General features: G+C 46.8%; 1 protein-coding gene across 5 annotated transcripts in view; it reads left to right on the forward strand.

Annotated features, from left to right (window-relative positions):
- Positions 1–7,571, forward strand: part of SPATS2 (spermatogenesis associated serine rich 2) — a 140,238-nt gene extending 132,667 nt beyond the window's left edge. For all 5 annotated transcript variants that reach the window (XM_082352438.1, XM_082352442.1, XM_082352440.1 and 2 more), the window contains 4 exons: positions 932–1,041; positions 3,765–3,867; positions 5,052–5,266; positions 6,334–7,571. In XM_082352438.1, the coding sequence (XP_082208564.1) occupies positions 932–1,041; positions 3,765–3,867; positions 5,052–5,266; positions 6,334–6,645 (740 nt within the window). In that variant the 3' untranslated portion in view covers positions 6,646–7,571. The remainder of the gene's footprint in view (positions 1–931; positions 1,042–3,764; positions 3,868–5,051; positions 5,267–6,333) is intronic.
- The last annotated feature ends 8,967 nt before the right edge of the window (positions 7,572–16,538 follow it).

Raw genomic sequence — 16,538 nt, forward strand, 5'->3', positions numbered from 1 at the left:
ACGTTATTACATAGATAGGCAGAGAAGACGATAATTATAGTAAAAATTCCCACTTGGACATGCAATGATCAAAGCTTACTGGACAGGAATAGTAGAGTCCCTGCCCCAGTGGTAGAGAAAGTTCCTTGGTTCATTTGGCAGCCCCTAGATCTGCTTCCTGAGAGGATTTCTTTTGCCCTTTGTCCTTCGTAGCCCCTGGCTCTCTGCTCTGAGAGAATTTTTATTGTCTGTCATTCTTCGTGGCCATACCTGAGTTACACATCTGGGAGCAAGCCAGAGAAGATGCTTCTTGAAAGGCTGTAAATAATCTAATGTCCATCATTAGGGAACTTGGTAAATAATTGTTGTATATCCACATAGTAGAATACTAGGTGGCTATTAAACAGAGTGAGGGGAATCCAATGTATTAATAAGGAATGAACTTCAAGACATAGTAAGTAAAAATAGCTAAGGTAAAGGAGGGACCATTGTGAGGGGAAAAAAGAGAGAGAGAGATTGTATATGCAGAGAGTATAATGGAAAGTATTCATAAGAAATTGTTACCAGTGGTTTCCTCGGGAAGTCAGAAGTAGGCGGGACAGTTTTAGTTTTCATTTTATACCCATTTATTCTAGATGTATTCTTTACCTTGTGCATATTTTTGTTTTAATTTACATGTGTCTTGATAAAATTTTTTCTTTAAGTGGGAAGAAGAGAAAGAGAAATGACAAGTGATGTATGAGTCTTTGTGATTCATAAAAAGCATTTACCATGTAAACTGCCTTCAGAGTCCCTCAAGAAGGTGGAAACTGGACCTTTGGTATTTTCACTTTCTGGATGGGTGGGCAGCTAAGCCTTTGGCTGTCCAAGTACATACTGCAAGGCCTATACTTCTAGTTCTTCTTTGTCCTATTTAGCAGACCATAAGAGTCATACTCCCTTTCCTCTACAGTGGAAATTTTGCTCAGCCGTCAGAAGAAAGCCGAACTTCTGAAGAAGATGACTGATGTGGCTGTTCGGATGTCAGAGGAGCAGCTGGTTGAGCTCAGAGCTGATATCAAGGTAGAACTTCCTTCTCCTTTCCGCCTTTCTTCTTACCCTCGGGGACTAAAGTAGCAAATCTCCATAATTCATGGCTGTATCTAATATATTTAACTCATGATCTCCTCTTCCCAAACCTGGCCCTTTTCCTGTCCCTTTCCCTTTCTCTGTAAATGGTACTGTCATCTATCCAGTGTCCAAGCTGGAAACCTTAGGGAATTTCTCCTTTTCCCACAGTTAGATCTATCAGCAGACCCTGTCCCTTTGACCTCCTGCGAAATCTCCGATCTGACCTTTTCTCTTTGTCTCCACCACCACCATCATGATCAAGCTACAGTGATCTCTTGCTTGGACTTTGCGGTAGCCTCTTAACTGATTCCACTCCTCCACTTTGCCACTGCCCCGGCCTTCCCACCCCTTCATATCTGTCCCTCGCATTACAGAACCTACTTCAAACTTCCCGTTGCTTTCAGGATAGGCTATAATCCTTAACGGCCTGTAGGGCTCCATATGATCTGGCCCTGCTGCTGTGCTTTGCACAGCGTCCCCCTTGTCCCCTCTGCTCCAGCCATACTAGCTCTCCTTTCCACAGGCATACCCTGTTCCCTCCTGTGAGGGCTGCTGCACATGCTTTTCCATCTGTCCAGAACGTTCTTTTCCCTCCCCTTGCCACTCCCAGCACACACCTCACTGCTGACTTCATCCTTCCTGACTTTCCTGACGTGTCCCCCCTGTTTGTGCCTTCCTAGCACACTTATAATTGTATGTGCATTTGATTAATCTGTCTTTCCCACTCGATAGTGAACTTTACAGTGACAGGAACTGCTGTGTCTCCAGTGCCCTGGCACAATGCCCTGGCGCATAGTAGGCGTTCAGTAGATGGTTAAATGGTTGGTTGGTCAATTCTGATTTTATAAGAGAAAAATGAGCAATCTGAGGTGTTGATTATATTGTAAACTGTTTATAAAGATTACTTGGATTCAACACTCAGATGTTTTAAATTCTTATATAAAGAACAGTGTTTCTGAGACTAAGATGGGAACCTGAGAGAGGCTGGGTTGTTCATGGGTAGTTGTGGACACTGACATTCTAATTAATTGTTTCTAAACCGTGAACTGTATGGCCTTCTCTACTCCTGTGCCCTAACTCTGCTCTTTCTGAACGTGTGAGATTTATTGCCATATTTAAGAGGAATACATGCTGGGGAGGCTATATAACAGCCTTTGTAAAAATAAAAGCATAGATGGAAGATCATCTGGGACCTTACAGGCATCCCTGTTACCATCCTGACCCAGTCTTTCACACAAACCTATGTCGTGTTATTATTCTCTCACTCCTTCCCCTTAGGCTATATTGGGGAGAAATAGTGAAACCAACAATGCAAGTTTTAAATTACCATTTTCTGATTAACTAAGACTGTATTGCTAAATTTTATAGAAAGTCTTCCTCGCATTGATGCCAGTCAGTCTCATTCAACTATCTGGGAGAAGCCAGAAACCCCTTTGGAATTAGATAAGAATTCTGGCTCTCACAGGCTTCATCTGTTCCCCTTCCCACGTGGTTGAAGAGCTGCTAGAAATATTTCTGCAGGCTGACTAAGGATCTGTTTCTCTCCACGTTTTCAGTGTACTGAAGTGGGTGCTGTGCAATTTAAATGTCTTATTTCCAGATCATTTTATTTCCGTCATTCCTGTTATGTCTTTGGCTCAGGAAACCCTAGAATGTGTTTCAGAATTAATCTCAGACTGATATTACATGTCTGAAGGCTTTGTTATAGAGATTCATGTGCTTTCCTAAGCCACAGTATACTCTGAAGCTTTAGGACTTCAAGTCCCAGAGGTAATTTTTATTTCTCCTCTCCCATTTATTGCTTCTAGGTGCATCCCGAGGATTCTGATGCACTTGATTCTACCCCTTGAAAATCCAAAGTGGAATTAGGCCACCCCCAGTTAGAGGACTGCTCTGAGTTCAGTTCTTCTAAATTATATCTAGGCCTTTAACTTTTCTTTCTTACTCTCTTGTACATCTGAAAAAATGATTCCAGACTACCTTAGAAATTGTTTATTGAAACAGACCCCCAGAAGCACTTTATTCCTGACATGTTTCTAGCCCCACTATTTCTATAGTATAGTTAGTTTTTGACCCAAGGGGATGGTTACTTCTCAGCTCAGTCTGCTTAAAAGGATTAAATTACTTGCAGCATAAACTCTTCTCATTTGCAAAGCTGACTTTTCACATGAATGATTTTCCATCTCAAGAAATTGTTCCTATTACAAGGACTAACAAATCCTACTTTATGAAGCGGTGAAGTGGGTTTACTAAGGAAGTTTATATTAAAGAACACCAAATCATCTATTTAAATTAAGGAATCATTGTTGTAACTTATGAGCATTTCTGCTGCCTCTGCCTGTGTATAAAATGGAACAATGTGGAGAGTAGCTAACAGTGGAGAGAAAGGTGGTCCGCCATCATGAGTTCCTTCTTTCTCCAGAGTTTCTCTTGATTTACACCGAATGACCATTAGCATTTCATAAAGCTCCCAAATGGACTTATCTTTGGGCCCTTAAGGAAAATGACTGAATTTTGTCAATCACCCAGCATTGGTAATATGATGGCCATGTAGTGAACTTTGAAGCACAAAAAGAAAACACTTGAAAGTAATTGTTTCATCTCTTTATAGCAAGCTATAAATCCCACATATATTGTTTGTCTCACCTGGAGGCTTTTCTTTGTCTTTTCTCCAGCACTTTGTTAGTGAACGTAAATATGATGAGGATCTGGGACGAGTGGCCCGATTCACCTGTGATGTAGAGACCCTAAAGAAGAACATAGATTCATTTGGACAAGGTGAGGTGCTGAGAGATTCAGGGTGCCGGAGATGGTGATGAGAAGACCGCCCTCTACTAACTAGAAACTGAAGTGCTGATTGGCTTCTCCCCTGATTCTTCCTCAGTCCCTCTTGGGTTTTGGTTTGTTTGCTTGTTTTTATGAAAAGGAACTCTGAGATACCTAATAAGTCAGTGGACACAGATGCTTTGAGCTCTGAGGATAGGCATTTTCCAGCTCCCTAAATTTGCGGTCCTATTTTTTCATCATTTCCTGCTGAGCTGAGAGGTGTTTGGTATATAGTATAAAGAGCATGTAGCCCTGGAGTCAGACCAAGTTTTAATCCTTGCCTCTGCACTCTACATTGGGCCACTCGTTTTACTCCTCGGTGGAGATAACAATACCTGCTTTGCCTAGCGCATAATAGGTGTGTGTGGAGGTGGGGCACGGAGGTGCCTCTGTGGTGAGAGCTTGTAGCGACACATCAGTCAAACCCAGACCCCGAGCTCGGCTCCTCCGTTCTTTCTGTCTCGGTGTAAAAGTGAAATAAATGTTGGACCTAGGGCAGTGATTGTGAGCTCAACATTAGCCCAGGCTTAAAGCCAAGAAAAAAAATCTAGGGGGTACTTTTAGACGTTGAATTCTGACCAAACTTGAATTGAAAATATCAGTATTTTTCAGCTAGATTGATATTTTGAATTCGGAGTTATTTTTGCAGAAAGAGCCTTGGGAAGATAGATATTTGTTGTAAAGACTAGTTCTGTTCATGTGTAACTCATCTTGCCTCATTCAAATTTTTTAAAAAGAATTTGGCTTTTTATTTAACTTTTTCTTTCTTTTTGAAGTCTGTACTTTAGAATGTTCCTTGCATAGGAAAGCGAACATATGGCCCATACTATTGTTCCTAGGCTTAGTCAGCTGCTGGAGCCAAAGCCAGGAGTTTAGGTGGTAGGAAACGCCAAGAAGTCATTAGTTGGTGGGGGGATGGGCCACTTACAAAGCGGTGGGGATTTGGCAGGAGTGGAGGAAGAGGGCAGAAGGGAGATTTTCCTTCCCGTTACCTATTTATAAGCTTATCTTTACAAATACTCAGATAGACAGTTCTTTATCCTAAATTGCTCATTGTGAGATGGAGAAATAGGGAAAAGGTTACCCATCATGCTCTTCTATCATCTGACCACATATTGCTCATATTTCTGTCTCAGTGTCCCATCCAAAGAACAGCTATTCAACCAGATCTCGATGTAGCTCAGTTACAGCTGTGTCTTTGAGGAGCCCGTGTGATGCCTCCGCTGCTTCCCCTTCCACCTGTGCCTCTGCTCCCAGCCTTACAAGTGCTAACAAGAAAAACTCGGCACCAGAGGAGACTCCTGCAGCCACAGCAAACTCCAGTGGCCGGCCCTACCAGCCTCATCGAGAGGTAACCTAGCTTCCACACTGAGCAAGTTACGAAGAAATGCTGCCAGGTTGTCACAGCTTAGACACTGACTGCTCAGTACATTACCTTCCTCTCTTTATGCCCATTCCACACCTATTTTGAATCCCTCCAGCCTCAGTTATTTCCAGAGAAAGCATTTGATATGTATGTTCCAAATCACCCGCCAGTTTAGATTTCCTGTCGCCAAGACTGCTGACTTTCTGATGTTGGCAGTGATCCTAGCTTTGTAGGTAGTAGTATTGCCTGGTAATTGGTCACACTGGGAGTCATGTACCCATCTTGAGGTAGAAAAGCACCACAGTGGCAGGTTCACCAGAATGCCTCTGAAGCTGCAACTCCCTAGAAGCACAGTGTAGATTATATCAGGGAAAGAGAGAGAGAGAGCATGAACCTGGCAGGGCGGGAGTGAACACTAGAAAGTTGAAGCATAATCCACAGTTTCTTTTCCTTGGTTTGAAGGAGATACATAAGAGCAGTCCAAGGCAGTGCTGTCAGTAATTCTTCAGACTGGTATTACATTGGAATTGGAGGACAAAAATAAAATCCTACGCCGTAAGCTTTCTGGGTTGTAATGTGAAAGGTGTGTTAAATGTCACAGCAGCGTGATTTAATCTGTGGTTCATGATATATAGCAGAGTAGATCATAGTGATGTTTATTTTATTATTCCAGATGTTCATTATCTTTACAAATGGCTTATGATCTACAAAATTCAGACACGTGATAAGATACCTGCCCAACTGAGGGCTTGTAACAACTTCAGAGGATGCTCTTTCTTCCTTTTCTGCCCAGCTAAAGAAAAGCTCTTCAGTGGAGAAGAGCCTAGGGGTGAAAGGCAAAGGCAGGGGGTAAATAGTGAAAGATTTATTAATTCTGATTAGTGTCTAGATTGGATTGGCTGATCAAACTCTGTGAGTCTTAAGAGAGAACTGAGTCCCAAGCCTGGGATACCGCTCTTAGGCTTTCGGAATACTCCTAAATAAACTGAACTGGAACAAACGGGGTGCCCTGATGCCACAGTACTCTGAACATTGTCTTCTTTTATCCTTAGGTATTGCCGGGGAACAGACGAGGAGGCCAAGGCTACAGGCCACAAGGCCCGAAGTCCAATGACCCCACGAACCAAGGGCGACATGACAGCGGGGGTCGTTACAGAAACAGCTCATGGTATTCATCTGGTTCCAGGTACCAGAGTGCTCCATCCCAGGCGCCAGGAACCACTGGTGAACGGGGCCAGGCTCACTCTGCAGGGACCGACGGGATTGGAGCCAGCATGGAGCCCAGCCCACCCAAGCCCTCATTCAAAAAGGGGCTCCCCCAGCGCAAACCCAGGACCTCTCAGCCTGAAGCCGTGAAGTCTTGAGGGAAGTTCCAGCTGGCCTGTCTCTTCTATCCCACACAGTTCAACTTGGTAACTGGACTTTAGGAAACTTGTAGTTAGATTTAATAACAAAAAGAAGTTTGCGCATTCACTTTTGATGCCATTCTAAATATTTTGGTTTCTTCTCTCCTCGTTTCCGCTTTACCATTTTTTTTTTTGGAAGGGAAGCTGTTTTTTCCCTTGACCTTTCCCAGTGATATGGATTGATTCTGACTGGTCATTTCCACCAGGAATCACCGGCACCTGTTGCCAGGTTTCCCAAGGGTAAGCAGTGTTCTTCGCAGTGCTCCAGGCCTTTCAGGGGCCTGAAGAGGCCCTCCTCAGCAACCCCTACTGTCCCGGCTTTCAGGAGGAGATGGATCAAGCAGCTGGTCTTGCGGCCTTTCCAGTCTAAGCAGAAGCCACACGTGCCAGTCAGGTTCCCTGTAAACAACAACATGACCAAGAGAGGCAGTGAGGGGGTTGGGTACTGTCCTGGATTAGCCAGAGAAGGGGAAACTGAATTGGTGAAAAGGAAGGAACACTAGGAAGCATTTGAGAATCTGCCTGTGCTCCCAGAACGTGCCTGAGGTTGACACTCAGATCGGGGTTTCAGTCTCTTGCTTGGCACCGTAGCTTAACCTGCAGTTTCTTCCAAATGCCCAAGCCTTGTTTCCTATTACCTTAGACTGCAAACCAGTCTAGGGAAGTCTATGGGAAAGTAGCATTTAATGAAAGGAAAAAAAAGTATTTCTTTGTTTCAGTGTTTGAAGATTTTTGTTGTTGTTCTCCCTCTTTCCTGATTCCTATTCTGACCCTGAACCAAATTTATAGCAATATAATTAGTGTTAATCTAAGGTGTTAACCGTCAAAAAATTGCCTCTGTCAATCTTTAGAGTTGAATAAATAAAAACAACTGCATAAACGTTCCCACGTTTGTTTCACAGCAGGAAGTGACTTCATTTCATTATCTGTTTTTCTTTGGGCCTCATGGGGTAGAAGTCACTCGAACAGCTTGTTCGGGGCTTAAATGAGGGTGTCCAATTCCTAAGTCATTTGTCCACTGCTTACCTTCAGAACCAAATTAAATGTAAAAGCCAGGATGAGCAGATGCAGCGGTTCCTCTTGGGAAAAGGTCTGTAGGAGAGGGAATGGTGACTTTCCGGAGGAGAGCCTACCAGTCAGAAAACCCGCAGCTGCCAGCAGCTCACCCAGGCAGCCAAAGGTTCTGTCCACACCCCTGTCTTCCACTGCCTGTCCCTTCACAGGAGTAGTGGATGTCACAATGTAATGGGGTTCCTGCGTGTAGCAGGTGGTGCTGGTGCCAGAACGCCACACCCACCCCAGCCTCTACGATTTAATAACAGCTGAGCTTTTTCTTCCCCAGCATTTGTTCTCCCAAGGCTGAAGCCCAGGCTATAAGTGGCAGTGGTGCAGAACTTAGCTGCCTCAGGGCTTCCCCTAGCTCTTTGGCTGAAGATGAGCTGCCGGGGTTCAGGTTGGTTGCACAGATTGAGAGAGAAAGAGAGAAAAAGAGTGTGTGTGTGTGTGTGTGTCTTTCAGTAAAGAAAACAATAGTCAAGGAGTACTAGGAAGCCATTTTCTAAGGGGCTGGCCACCTCATTTGGGGGAATTTATCCAACATCACCATCAGCCTGCTGGTATCAGGAAAAAGCCCTGCTTTTCTGATTAATTGCTTACCTACACTTTATAGGAAATCCAGAGATTGAAGTGGCCTTGAAGGATTATGAGGTCTATGCCCGTATCCAGGCAAGACTGTATTTAACCACCTAAACAGATGGGAAGCCACATGTTTGTCAAAACTGCCTTGAAGTTGAAGTTGAAATCTCCTTATAGAAAAATATTTGAAGACTTTTTTCTATGACCACAAAAAGTTTGAAAATTATGAAGTTTTTTTTTTTTACACATTGTTTTTAATTACAAAAGTAGCATTTAAAATATCAAATAATACAGAAATGTAAAAGGAAAAAGTTACTTTTCCACTTTTCCATTCTGTTCCTCAGGGGTAATAACTGTTAATAATTTGGCATATATCCTTATAAACCTTTTCAAAGCATATATGTGCTTATACACATAGATATGTAGGCTTTTTTTAAAATAAATTTATTTTATTTTTGGCTGTGTTGGGTCTTCCTTGTGCGCAGGCTTCTCACTGCGGAGGCTTCTCTTGTTGTGGAGCACGGCCTCTAGGTGTGTGGGCTTCAGTAGTTGTGGCACGTGGGCTCAGTTGTGGCTCGCGGGCTCTAGAGCGCAGGCTCAGTAGCTGTGGCGCACGGGCTTAGTTGCTCCGCGGCATGTAGGATCTTCCCAGACCGGGGCTTGAACCTGTGTCCCCTGCCTTGGCAGGCGGACTCCCAACCACTGCGCCACCAGGGAAGCCCAATATATAGGCTTTTAATTTTTTGTTTTGTTTTTTACAAAAAAGGGAGCATACTATATGCATTCTACAATCCTTTTTTTAGATATGTCTAAACCATAATTCATTTAGGATCTCACGTTGTAGATATTCTCCTAAATTTGCCATTTGACTTTCTTCAGTGGAGAGAAGTGAGGTTTATCTGAAGTTTGAACTGTGCAGCTCATTCTTTGCTCCCCGCAGCATCTCTTCCTTCCAAGAGGAGGGAGGCTGTGTACCCTGGGCAGTTCCTGCTGTGCGTTCAGAGACATCCTTCCTAACCATCATTTCTCCTTCCCTTTCCATTTCCTCTTAGAGATCAATGTCCTGTCCTTTCCCAGCCTAAGAGATAAGATTGAAACTTCAGGTTTACCTTTGTCAGTTATGTGCCACTTGAGAGAGAAAATTTAAATTAGCGTGGCCTCATTAGGAACATCAGATATTCCGTAGGCCCCTTATTTGAGGCAGTTTTTTAAATTCACTTTTTAAAAAAGTGATACAGGCTAATTTTTTTAAAGGTACAAAAGGATACATGATGTGAAAGTGAAAAATACTTCCCTACCTTGTCCCACTGCTTACAAGAAATCACTGATAAGTTTCTTGTTTATCTTTTCACAAATTTTCTGAATCCAAACATACAAATATGTTTTTTCTTTCTTTTACATATATGGAAATCATATTATGCGTATTCCTAAGCAATTTGCTTTTTTTTAACTTGTCCTCACTTTTTATAACTAGTTTTTGTTTGGTTTTAAGAAAAATCAAAATATGTAAATGGTTTAAAAAAAAAAATTCAAAAGGATATATGATGAAAAATAAGCCTCCATCCCGCTCTGGACTATTTATTCCCTCCCCAGAGGCAACCACTGTTAAGTTTCTTATGTATCCCTCCAGAGATTTTCTGTATTTATATACATATATTAGAAGAATGTATGCTGCTTAGACCTCTTTCCATGTCAGTATACATAAATGTACTTTGTTCTTTCTATGGCTGCATAGTATCCCATTGTATAAATTTATCATAATTAGTTTTATCAGTCCCTAATGATGATTTTCAGTTTTTGGCTATTATAAGTATTGATGAAATGAGCATATTTCATCAATATAATACATACATCATTCATTACATGTGAGAGTGTATCTTTAGGATAAATTCCTAGGAGTGGAATTGTTGGATCATACAGTTATTGGTAAAGTACTCTTAAAAGATGCATGGATTCTCACCAACAGTGTTTGGGAGTGCTTTGTACAGTTGCTGAGCTGGAAGCTAAGGAGAGATAAAGATAACTAAAACACAGCCCTTTGTGGGGCTGATAAACTAGTTGGGGCAACTGACACATACAGATCAAAGAGTACAAGGTAATAGTATTGCATGAAAGAGCCTCGCTGTCGTCTGTGAGTAAAATGGAGAAGCACTGCTCGAAGGGCCTGTGCTTGAACTAGAACTATACCAGCGGTGATCAGGCATTTGCTCAGTGGTTTATAGACAGGGTGACCTCGTATTTCAGAATCCCAAACCAGGGTACAGTCTTGTGAGTATGAAGGTATGTGTGGGGAACAACAGGATAAACTACTTTAGGTTGGGAGTGGCCTAGAAAAGCCAGGACACATGGTTATCAATCTGTGAACCTCTTTGGAGAAGGTCAGTAGAGTAATGGCTTGTTGCCGTTGGAAATTCTGCCATTTGACCTAACAAAATGAGGGTTTGTCTTGCCTGATCTACAGGGTTCATCCCACCTTATCCCACCTGGAGACGATTATATGCATACAGAAGCACACTTAAATGGAAGAAATGGCTATCCAAAATGGTACATGTTTGGAGGTCAGCAACTGATACAAGGAGCTGTTTTGTCACTCTTTTAACCAGTTCAGAGTACCAGACCGTAACGCTGGTAGCCAGAACATCATACTGTAAAGTCAGCCCAGCTGGACTTCTGGTGGCTTTAGCCACCTGCGCACATTCTTTGCTTCAAACATTGAGGCACCTGCTGGGTGCCAGGCACTGTGCTGAGTTCTGAGGCAAAGATAAATGGTTCCAGCTCTTTCCTCAACCACTTTGCAGGTGAAGGAACTAGAGCTCTTAAACTCTCGGAAGCAGTGTCGGGTGGCTGGGCAGTGTGGTAGAGTAGAAAGACCCTGGACTTTTGAGACCGATACTTGGCTTTTAATTCTGGCTTCACAACTTGGTAGCTATGTGACCAACTAACCTTGGGCAAATAACGTAACATCTTTGAACCTCTTCTTGAACTGGGAAGTGGAGACTGGTAACTACTTCATGGAGTGGTAAGGTAGGTATCAAGCAGGCGCTGAGAACAGTACCCTGGTGTCCAAGCTAACCTGTGACTAGTTAAACGTTCACTCACCATAACTCCTTTACTTTTCTGTCTCTCGTGCCCTGTCAAAAAGTGCATGAAAGACCTCCCTGATCTCCAGCCTTACAGACCTAATTAACCAAAAAATAAATAAATAAATAAAACCAAAAATAACCAAAAAAATAAAATCAGAAATTAACCAAAAATGAAAAAAATAATATTTCAGTCACCCTATTCCTTCTGTAGCTTTTCTCCCCTGAGTGCATATCCCCCCAGCGTGGTGAGCTCTGTGCCCCCTTGTCCTGACAACTGTCAGGAAGCCACCCCCCACCCTCCCACCCCCGTTTCTGAGCTCTTTGGGTGACACAGGCCAGATGCTGATGGCACCAACATGGGCAAACAGGGAGCAAGGCTGTGGCAGAGTCCGAGGAGAGCCAGGGAACGTCATTTCCATACAGGCGCTGAGGGAGTTTTGTTACTAGTCTGTGACTCCCTACCAAGGGGAACCGCTATCTGAAGATTTTTCTGGGTGAGGAAACTCACCCACCATCACCACCACCAGCAAAACTGTTCTCCAGCCCACCCGCCCCTTCACAGCCGTCAAAACAGCAGGAACAAATACCACCCACTCTGATTCCCCAGGGAAAAGTCAGGTCTCCTTTTTATGTCTCTCTTCAACTTAACCCAGTTAGGCTTTCTCTGGAACTAGATTTCAGACAAACCTGTTTTCTGGTGCTGCTAGAACACGCAGGTTGAGAGACTGAGAAGATTTCTCAGACTCACTCCCTTGCTGACTGCCGGCAGGACTGATGATAAACTGCCCTTCCGGCAGGCGGGGCCAGCAGTCGACTGCAGTGTGTCCCCATGGCCTGAAGTCCGGTGGCTGTTCACAGTGGGCACTCATCAAAATGACCATACCGTCCCCTTTTAATAGGCTGTTTACTGAAGGATAGGACAAGGCACCCCAGCATTGTGGCACGGTAGCAAACTGCTGTCAACCTAGTTAACTCCCGGTTCAGATCTCTTTCTTCCACGTAACTAGCCATGCGATATACAACAGCTTATCCAGGATTCCCTTTTAGAAAGGTTATTGTGGTTTCCTCACACTAGGATCCTCCACTAAAAGAAAAGGGATGGCTTAGAATGAGACAGCTGAGGGGCGGCCAAGTACTGGAGGCCTCAGAGTGTTCCAAGATTTTGTGTTTGTTTTGGTGGGAATGGGGAATTTCAGCGAGGTTTCATGCTGAGCTCATTTCTGTGGTCCCAGCACCCAGGGGCAGGACAAGTGCTCAGGGGGACTTTCAATAACAACCACAACCACTTACTAAGCTCATCTCACTCTCTCCACAATCCTCTGAGAAAGGATCATTTCACAAATGAAGAAACTAATGCTCTTCGAGATTAGCGCCCGTCCCCCATCCCTGCCCAAGGTCACTCAGTGGCAGAGCTAGAATTGAAACCTAGACTAGTTTGACTTGAAAGCCTAAGATTTCCCCACCACACCACACAGCCTGAGAAGGAGAGACAGACCTGGGGACCTCCGGAAATGAGGGTGGAGAGAGTAGGAAGAGGAGAGGAGAGGGGAGGGGCCCTGAACTCTGTTCCTCGACAGCCACCTGTTCTCAGCGGCTGCACACAGCAACTGACTCCACCTGCACTTGGCAGGGGGGCTTTTTCCATCTTTTGTGTCTTGAGCGGTTTTTTCCTCGCTTTGCTCTTCCCTCCTCTCTCTCCTTGTTCCTTTTGTAGATAACACTCCCACAGGCCTCCCACGGCAGCTCCAAAACGCAGCCTCCTGAGTTCCTCCTTGTTGACAGTGGCTCTGAGCTATCTCTGAACAGGGCTCCTCCTCAACCTTCCCTTCCCTGTGACTCCCCACTGAGGCCAGTGAGTCAAGAACTGGGGAAAGGGGCGAGGAAGAGGAGATTGTAGTGAGGAGCCCAGTGGTCCCTAACCTCCCCCCACACACCCTGCCGTGCCCTGTTGTCTTCTCAACTCCTCCCGACCCCCACCTTACTGTCTCCTAAATGTGGGCCCCTGCCCCGTGCGTGCGTGCGTGTGTGTGTGTATGCGTGTGTGTGCACACATGGGGGGTGGGTGCGGGGGTTCTGTGGGTGGAAGGAGGAGGCAAGGAATTCACTATAAGCCAGGTCTGGCAGGAAGACCTGAGGGACTAGGTAAAGTGAAAGAGTGAAGTGGGTTGAGATCTAGACACTCATCTAGGCGGAAAAGGCACCTTAAATCAGGCCAGGCCAAAGCAAAGGGACAGTGGCTGCATCTCTACCCCATACACACTTTCACACAAATTCTTTGAAGGGCAATGGGGGAAGGGGTTTAAAGCCCAAAACATTGCTGTTTCATTCTGTGATAAGAAGAGTGATCATAGCATTCAATAAACGTTAGTATATTTTCTTCTCCCGGAAATGGGGACCAGGGCACAAAAACAGTGACACAGGCATTGTGCCTGGAGCTTCTGGAGGAGACAGTGCATCTTAACCTCTCTGCCTCAATGTTTTCACCTGTAAATTGGCAATTATAACAGTGACTACCTCACAGTTATGGTAAAGATTAACCGGATAATCCAAGGAAAGCACTTAGCACAGTGCTTTGGCACCAAGTCGATCTCAGCTATGGTAATTCTTTGGGACACCCCACGTATTCTGTCTACCGCCTGCTCACCCTGACCCAAAGCATCTGGTTTGGCTTGATGTTCAAAACCAGCACAGGCGGATGAGCTTGAAGACAAAGTCTGAACACTTGGGCTTCCACGGGAGGATCATCTGGATCTGATGCACAACCCCAGAACACCAGTCCTTGTGAGCGCCACACAGCTAGCCTGGGGTTGTTCCTGAGTCCTCACAGTGGGAGACAGCTATGCTGGAGTGAGGTAGACTCTGGACCTGGGGTTGGGAGTGTGTCAGGGTTGGAACCTTAGCCATTTACCACCTTGGTTACCTTGAGCAAGTCTCTCCTTTATCTCTGCCTCTGTTTACTCATTTGTGAGATGGACAGTAAGTAGCATCTACTCTGCATATTTCACGGGACTCCTATAAGATTCAAAATCAGAGAATAATGTTTACATGCTGCAAATGTCACACACTGTTCTAGATCCTTTAATCTTTTAATCCTAACAACCCTCTGATGTAGTTATTGTCCCCGTTTCACAGAGAAGAAAATTGAGTCACGCAAGGAAAATCACAACAGCAAGTGGCAGAACTATATTCGAACCTGGGTAAGTAGCCTGGTTCTCAAGTTGGGTGCTTTCCACCATAGCCCCATCCTTTCTCTCAAAGTGAGCCGATTCCTAAACTGCACCCGCCCCTCAGCAGTGTGCTTGAACATCGCCTGGAGGGGCAAAGAGGAGCCTTGGGGGAGGGATTACTGTGCAGCCCTGGACCCATGTGAGAGGGTGGGAGGTCGGGGTCGGAAGCAAGATCTGCAGCCTCCTTAGGGTCGTGCTTCCTGGGAGCGGGATTCCAGGATTCAGAGGACTGGGGGAGAGGGACGCTTCCTCTTCTTCCTGCCCAAGCACCAGCTCATTTTAATACAGGTGCCGGGGGCTTTGGCCCTTGTCACAGATGAGGGGTGGGTGGAGCGGGGGACACTCCTTCCTTTCCGATGCTGCTGACTACGGTTGTGTCTCCTAGAGGGGTGGGGGCGCTGAGCCTTCCGCATCACTCGCTCGGGAACAAATTGCTGTTTTGGCCACGGCGGTTCCTCTGGGCGCGGGCGGTAGCCGCGCTCTCTGGCAAATCGTGGGAGGGAGGAGGAGCGGCGCTGGCAGCGCGAGGCTGGTGGGACCGACGCAGCGCTGGAGACCAGTGAGAGACTGCCGCCCAGTGCCCGGCTCCGCACCGCCCGCCGGCTCCTCCTCCCCACCCCCTCACTGGAGGTGGGGGTCCCTGCAGCCCCCGCTCCCCCTTCAGCGCAGAGCCTAGTTCTCTAAGACTAAAGGCGCTGGGGCAGCGGAGACTCGGTCCTCTCATTCCCCGCCCGCAAAGACCCACTAGCGCACGGTTAGGAAGTTTCCCCCAGCGTCTGACATCTACTGTACCCTGTATTTGCAACCTGACCCTTCAGCGCAGCCTGGGAGCGGCAAAGGGGGACAGAGAGAAACACAGGGGAAAGACAAAGGATCTGGGGCGCCCCCATCCCCACACACCTCATTTCCACTCCCCACCCCTCCACCTCCCGGGCACACACGGAGAGCGTCTAAACCTTATTTCCAGGACTACCCACCCTCCAATTTCCTGGCAGCTCCAGCCAGCAGCGGCGTCGCTTAGTGACGGATCGATCCATTCCCTGGAGGGTCAAGCTGAGGCTAAGAAAGGCTTGGATGCCAAAAAGCTGGGTTTAGACCCCCTCCCCCAAATCTCCTTTTAGACTTCCCCTGCCCCAACCTCCGCCAACCACCGGTCTTCACCACCTCCACCTGCTGGCCCAGCCCCCTTTCCCATTACATTTTTCTTATGGGAAATCTTCTAAACCACGCACCCCCCGCTCATCCCCCGCCTGAGCTCTCCTCAGGTCCCTCCGGGGGAGGAGAGGCTGCCAGGCTCTCTGAGAACCCCCATGCTGCAGAGAAAGACGCCTCGCCCCTGCGGCTGAGTCTGCCCGAGCGGGACCAGGCGCTTGCCCGTCGTTCTCCGAGGGGCGGGCGGGGCGGCTCGGAGTGGCCCGGGCGACCTGCGTGGCGCGGGTAGGGAGGGAGGGCGCCGCTTCCCCTGCCCCCGCGAGGTCCCGAGCGGGGGGGGGGGGGGGATCCCTCGGCAGGAGGCCTGTCCCTTTAAGGAGGCAGCCCTGCCTGGGTGTGCCCCGTCTCCATGGTTACCCCGGTGCTGGCTGCGGGCGCCGGAGGGAGGGAGGGAGGCTGCCGCTTCTCCCCGACAGACGGAGGTAGCTGCGGGGATCTGGTGCCCAACGGAGCCCGAGCCGGAGCCGACCCGCAGCCGAAACGGGAGCCCCTGCTGCAGCCACCTCGAGCCGAGGGTGCCGAGAGCACAGCGGGCGCGGAGCCGGGAGTCCGGGAATCGTGGGCGGCCAGGGCGCGAGGAGCCGCGCGACATGCTCCGGGCCCCGACGGCGGGGACGCCCCCTTGCGCGCGGGCGGCTGGCGGGACCTGCGAGCCCGGGGTGGGCATTGCTCCCCGACGGCTGCGCTAGGGGGC

Source organism: Balaenoptera borealis, assembly GCF_965194805.1.
Source record: "Balaenoptera borealis genome assembly, chromosome: 13".
Classification (NCBI taxonomy): domain Eukaryota; kingdom Metazoa; phylum Chordata; class Mammalia; order Artiodactyla; family Balaenopteridae; genus Balaenoptera; species Balaenoptera borealis.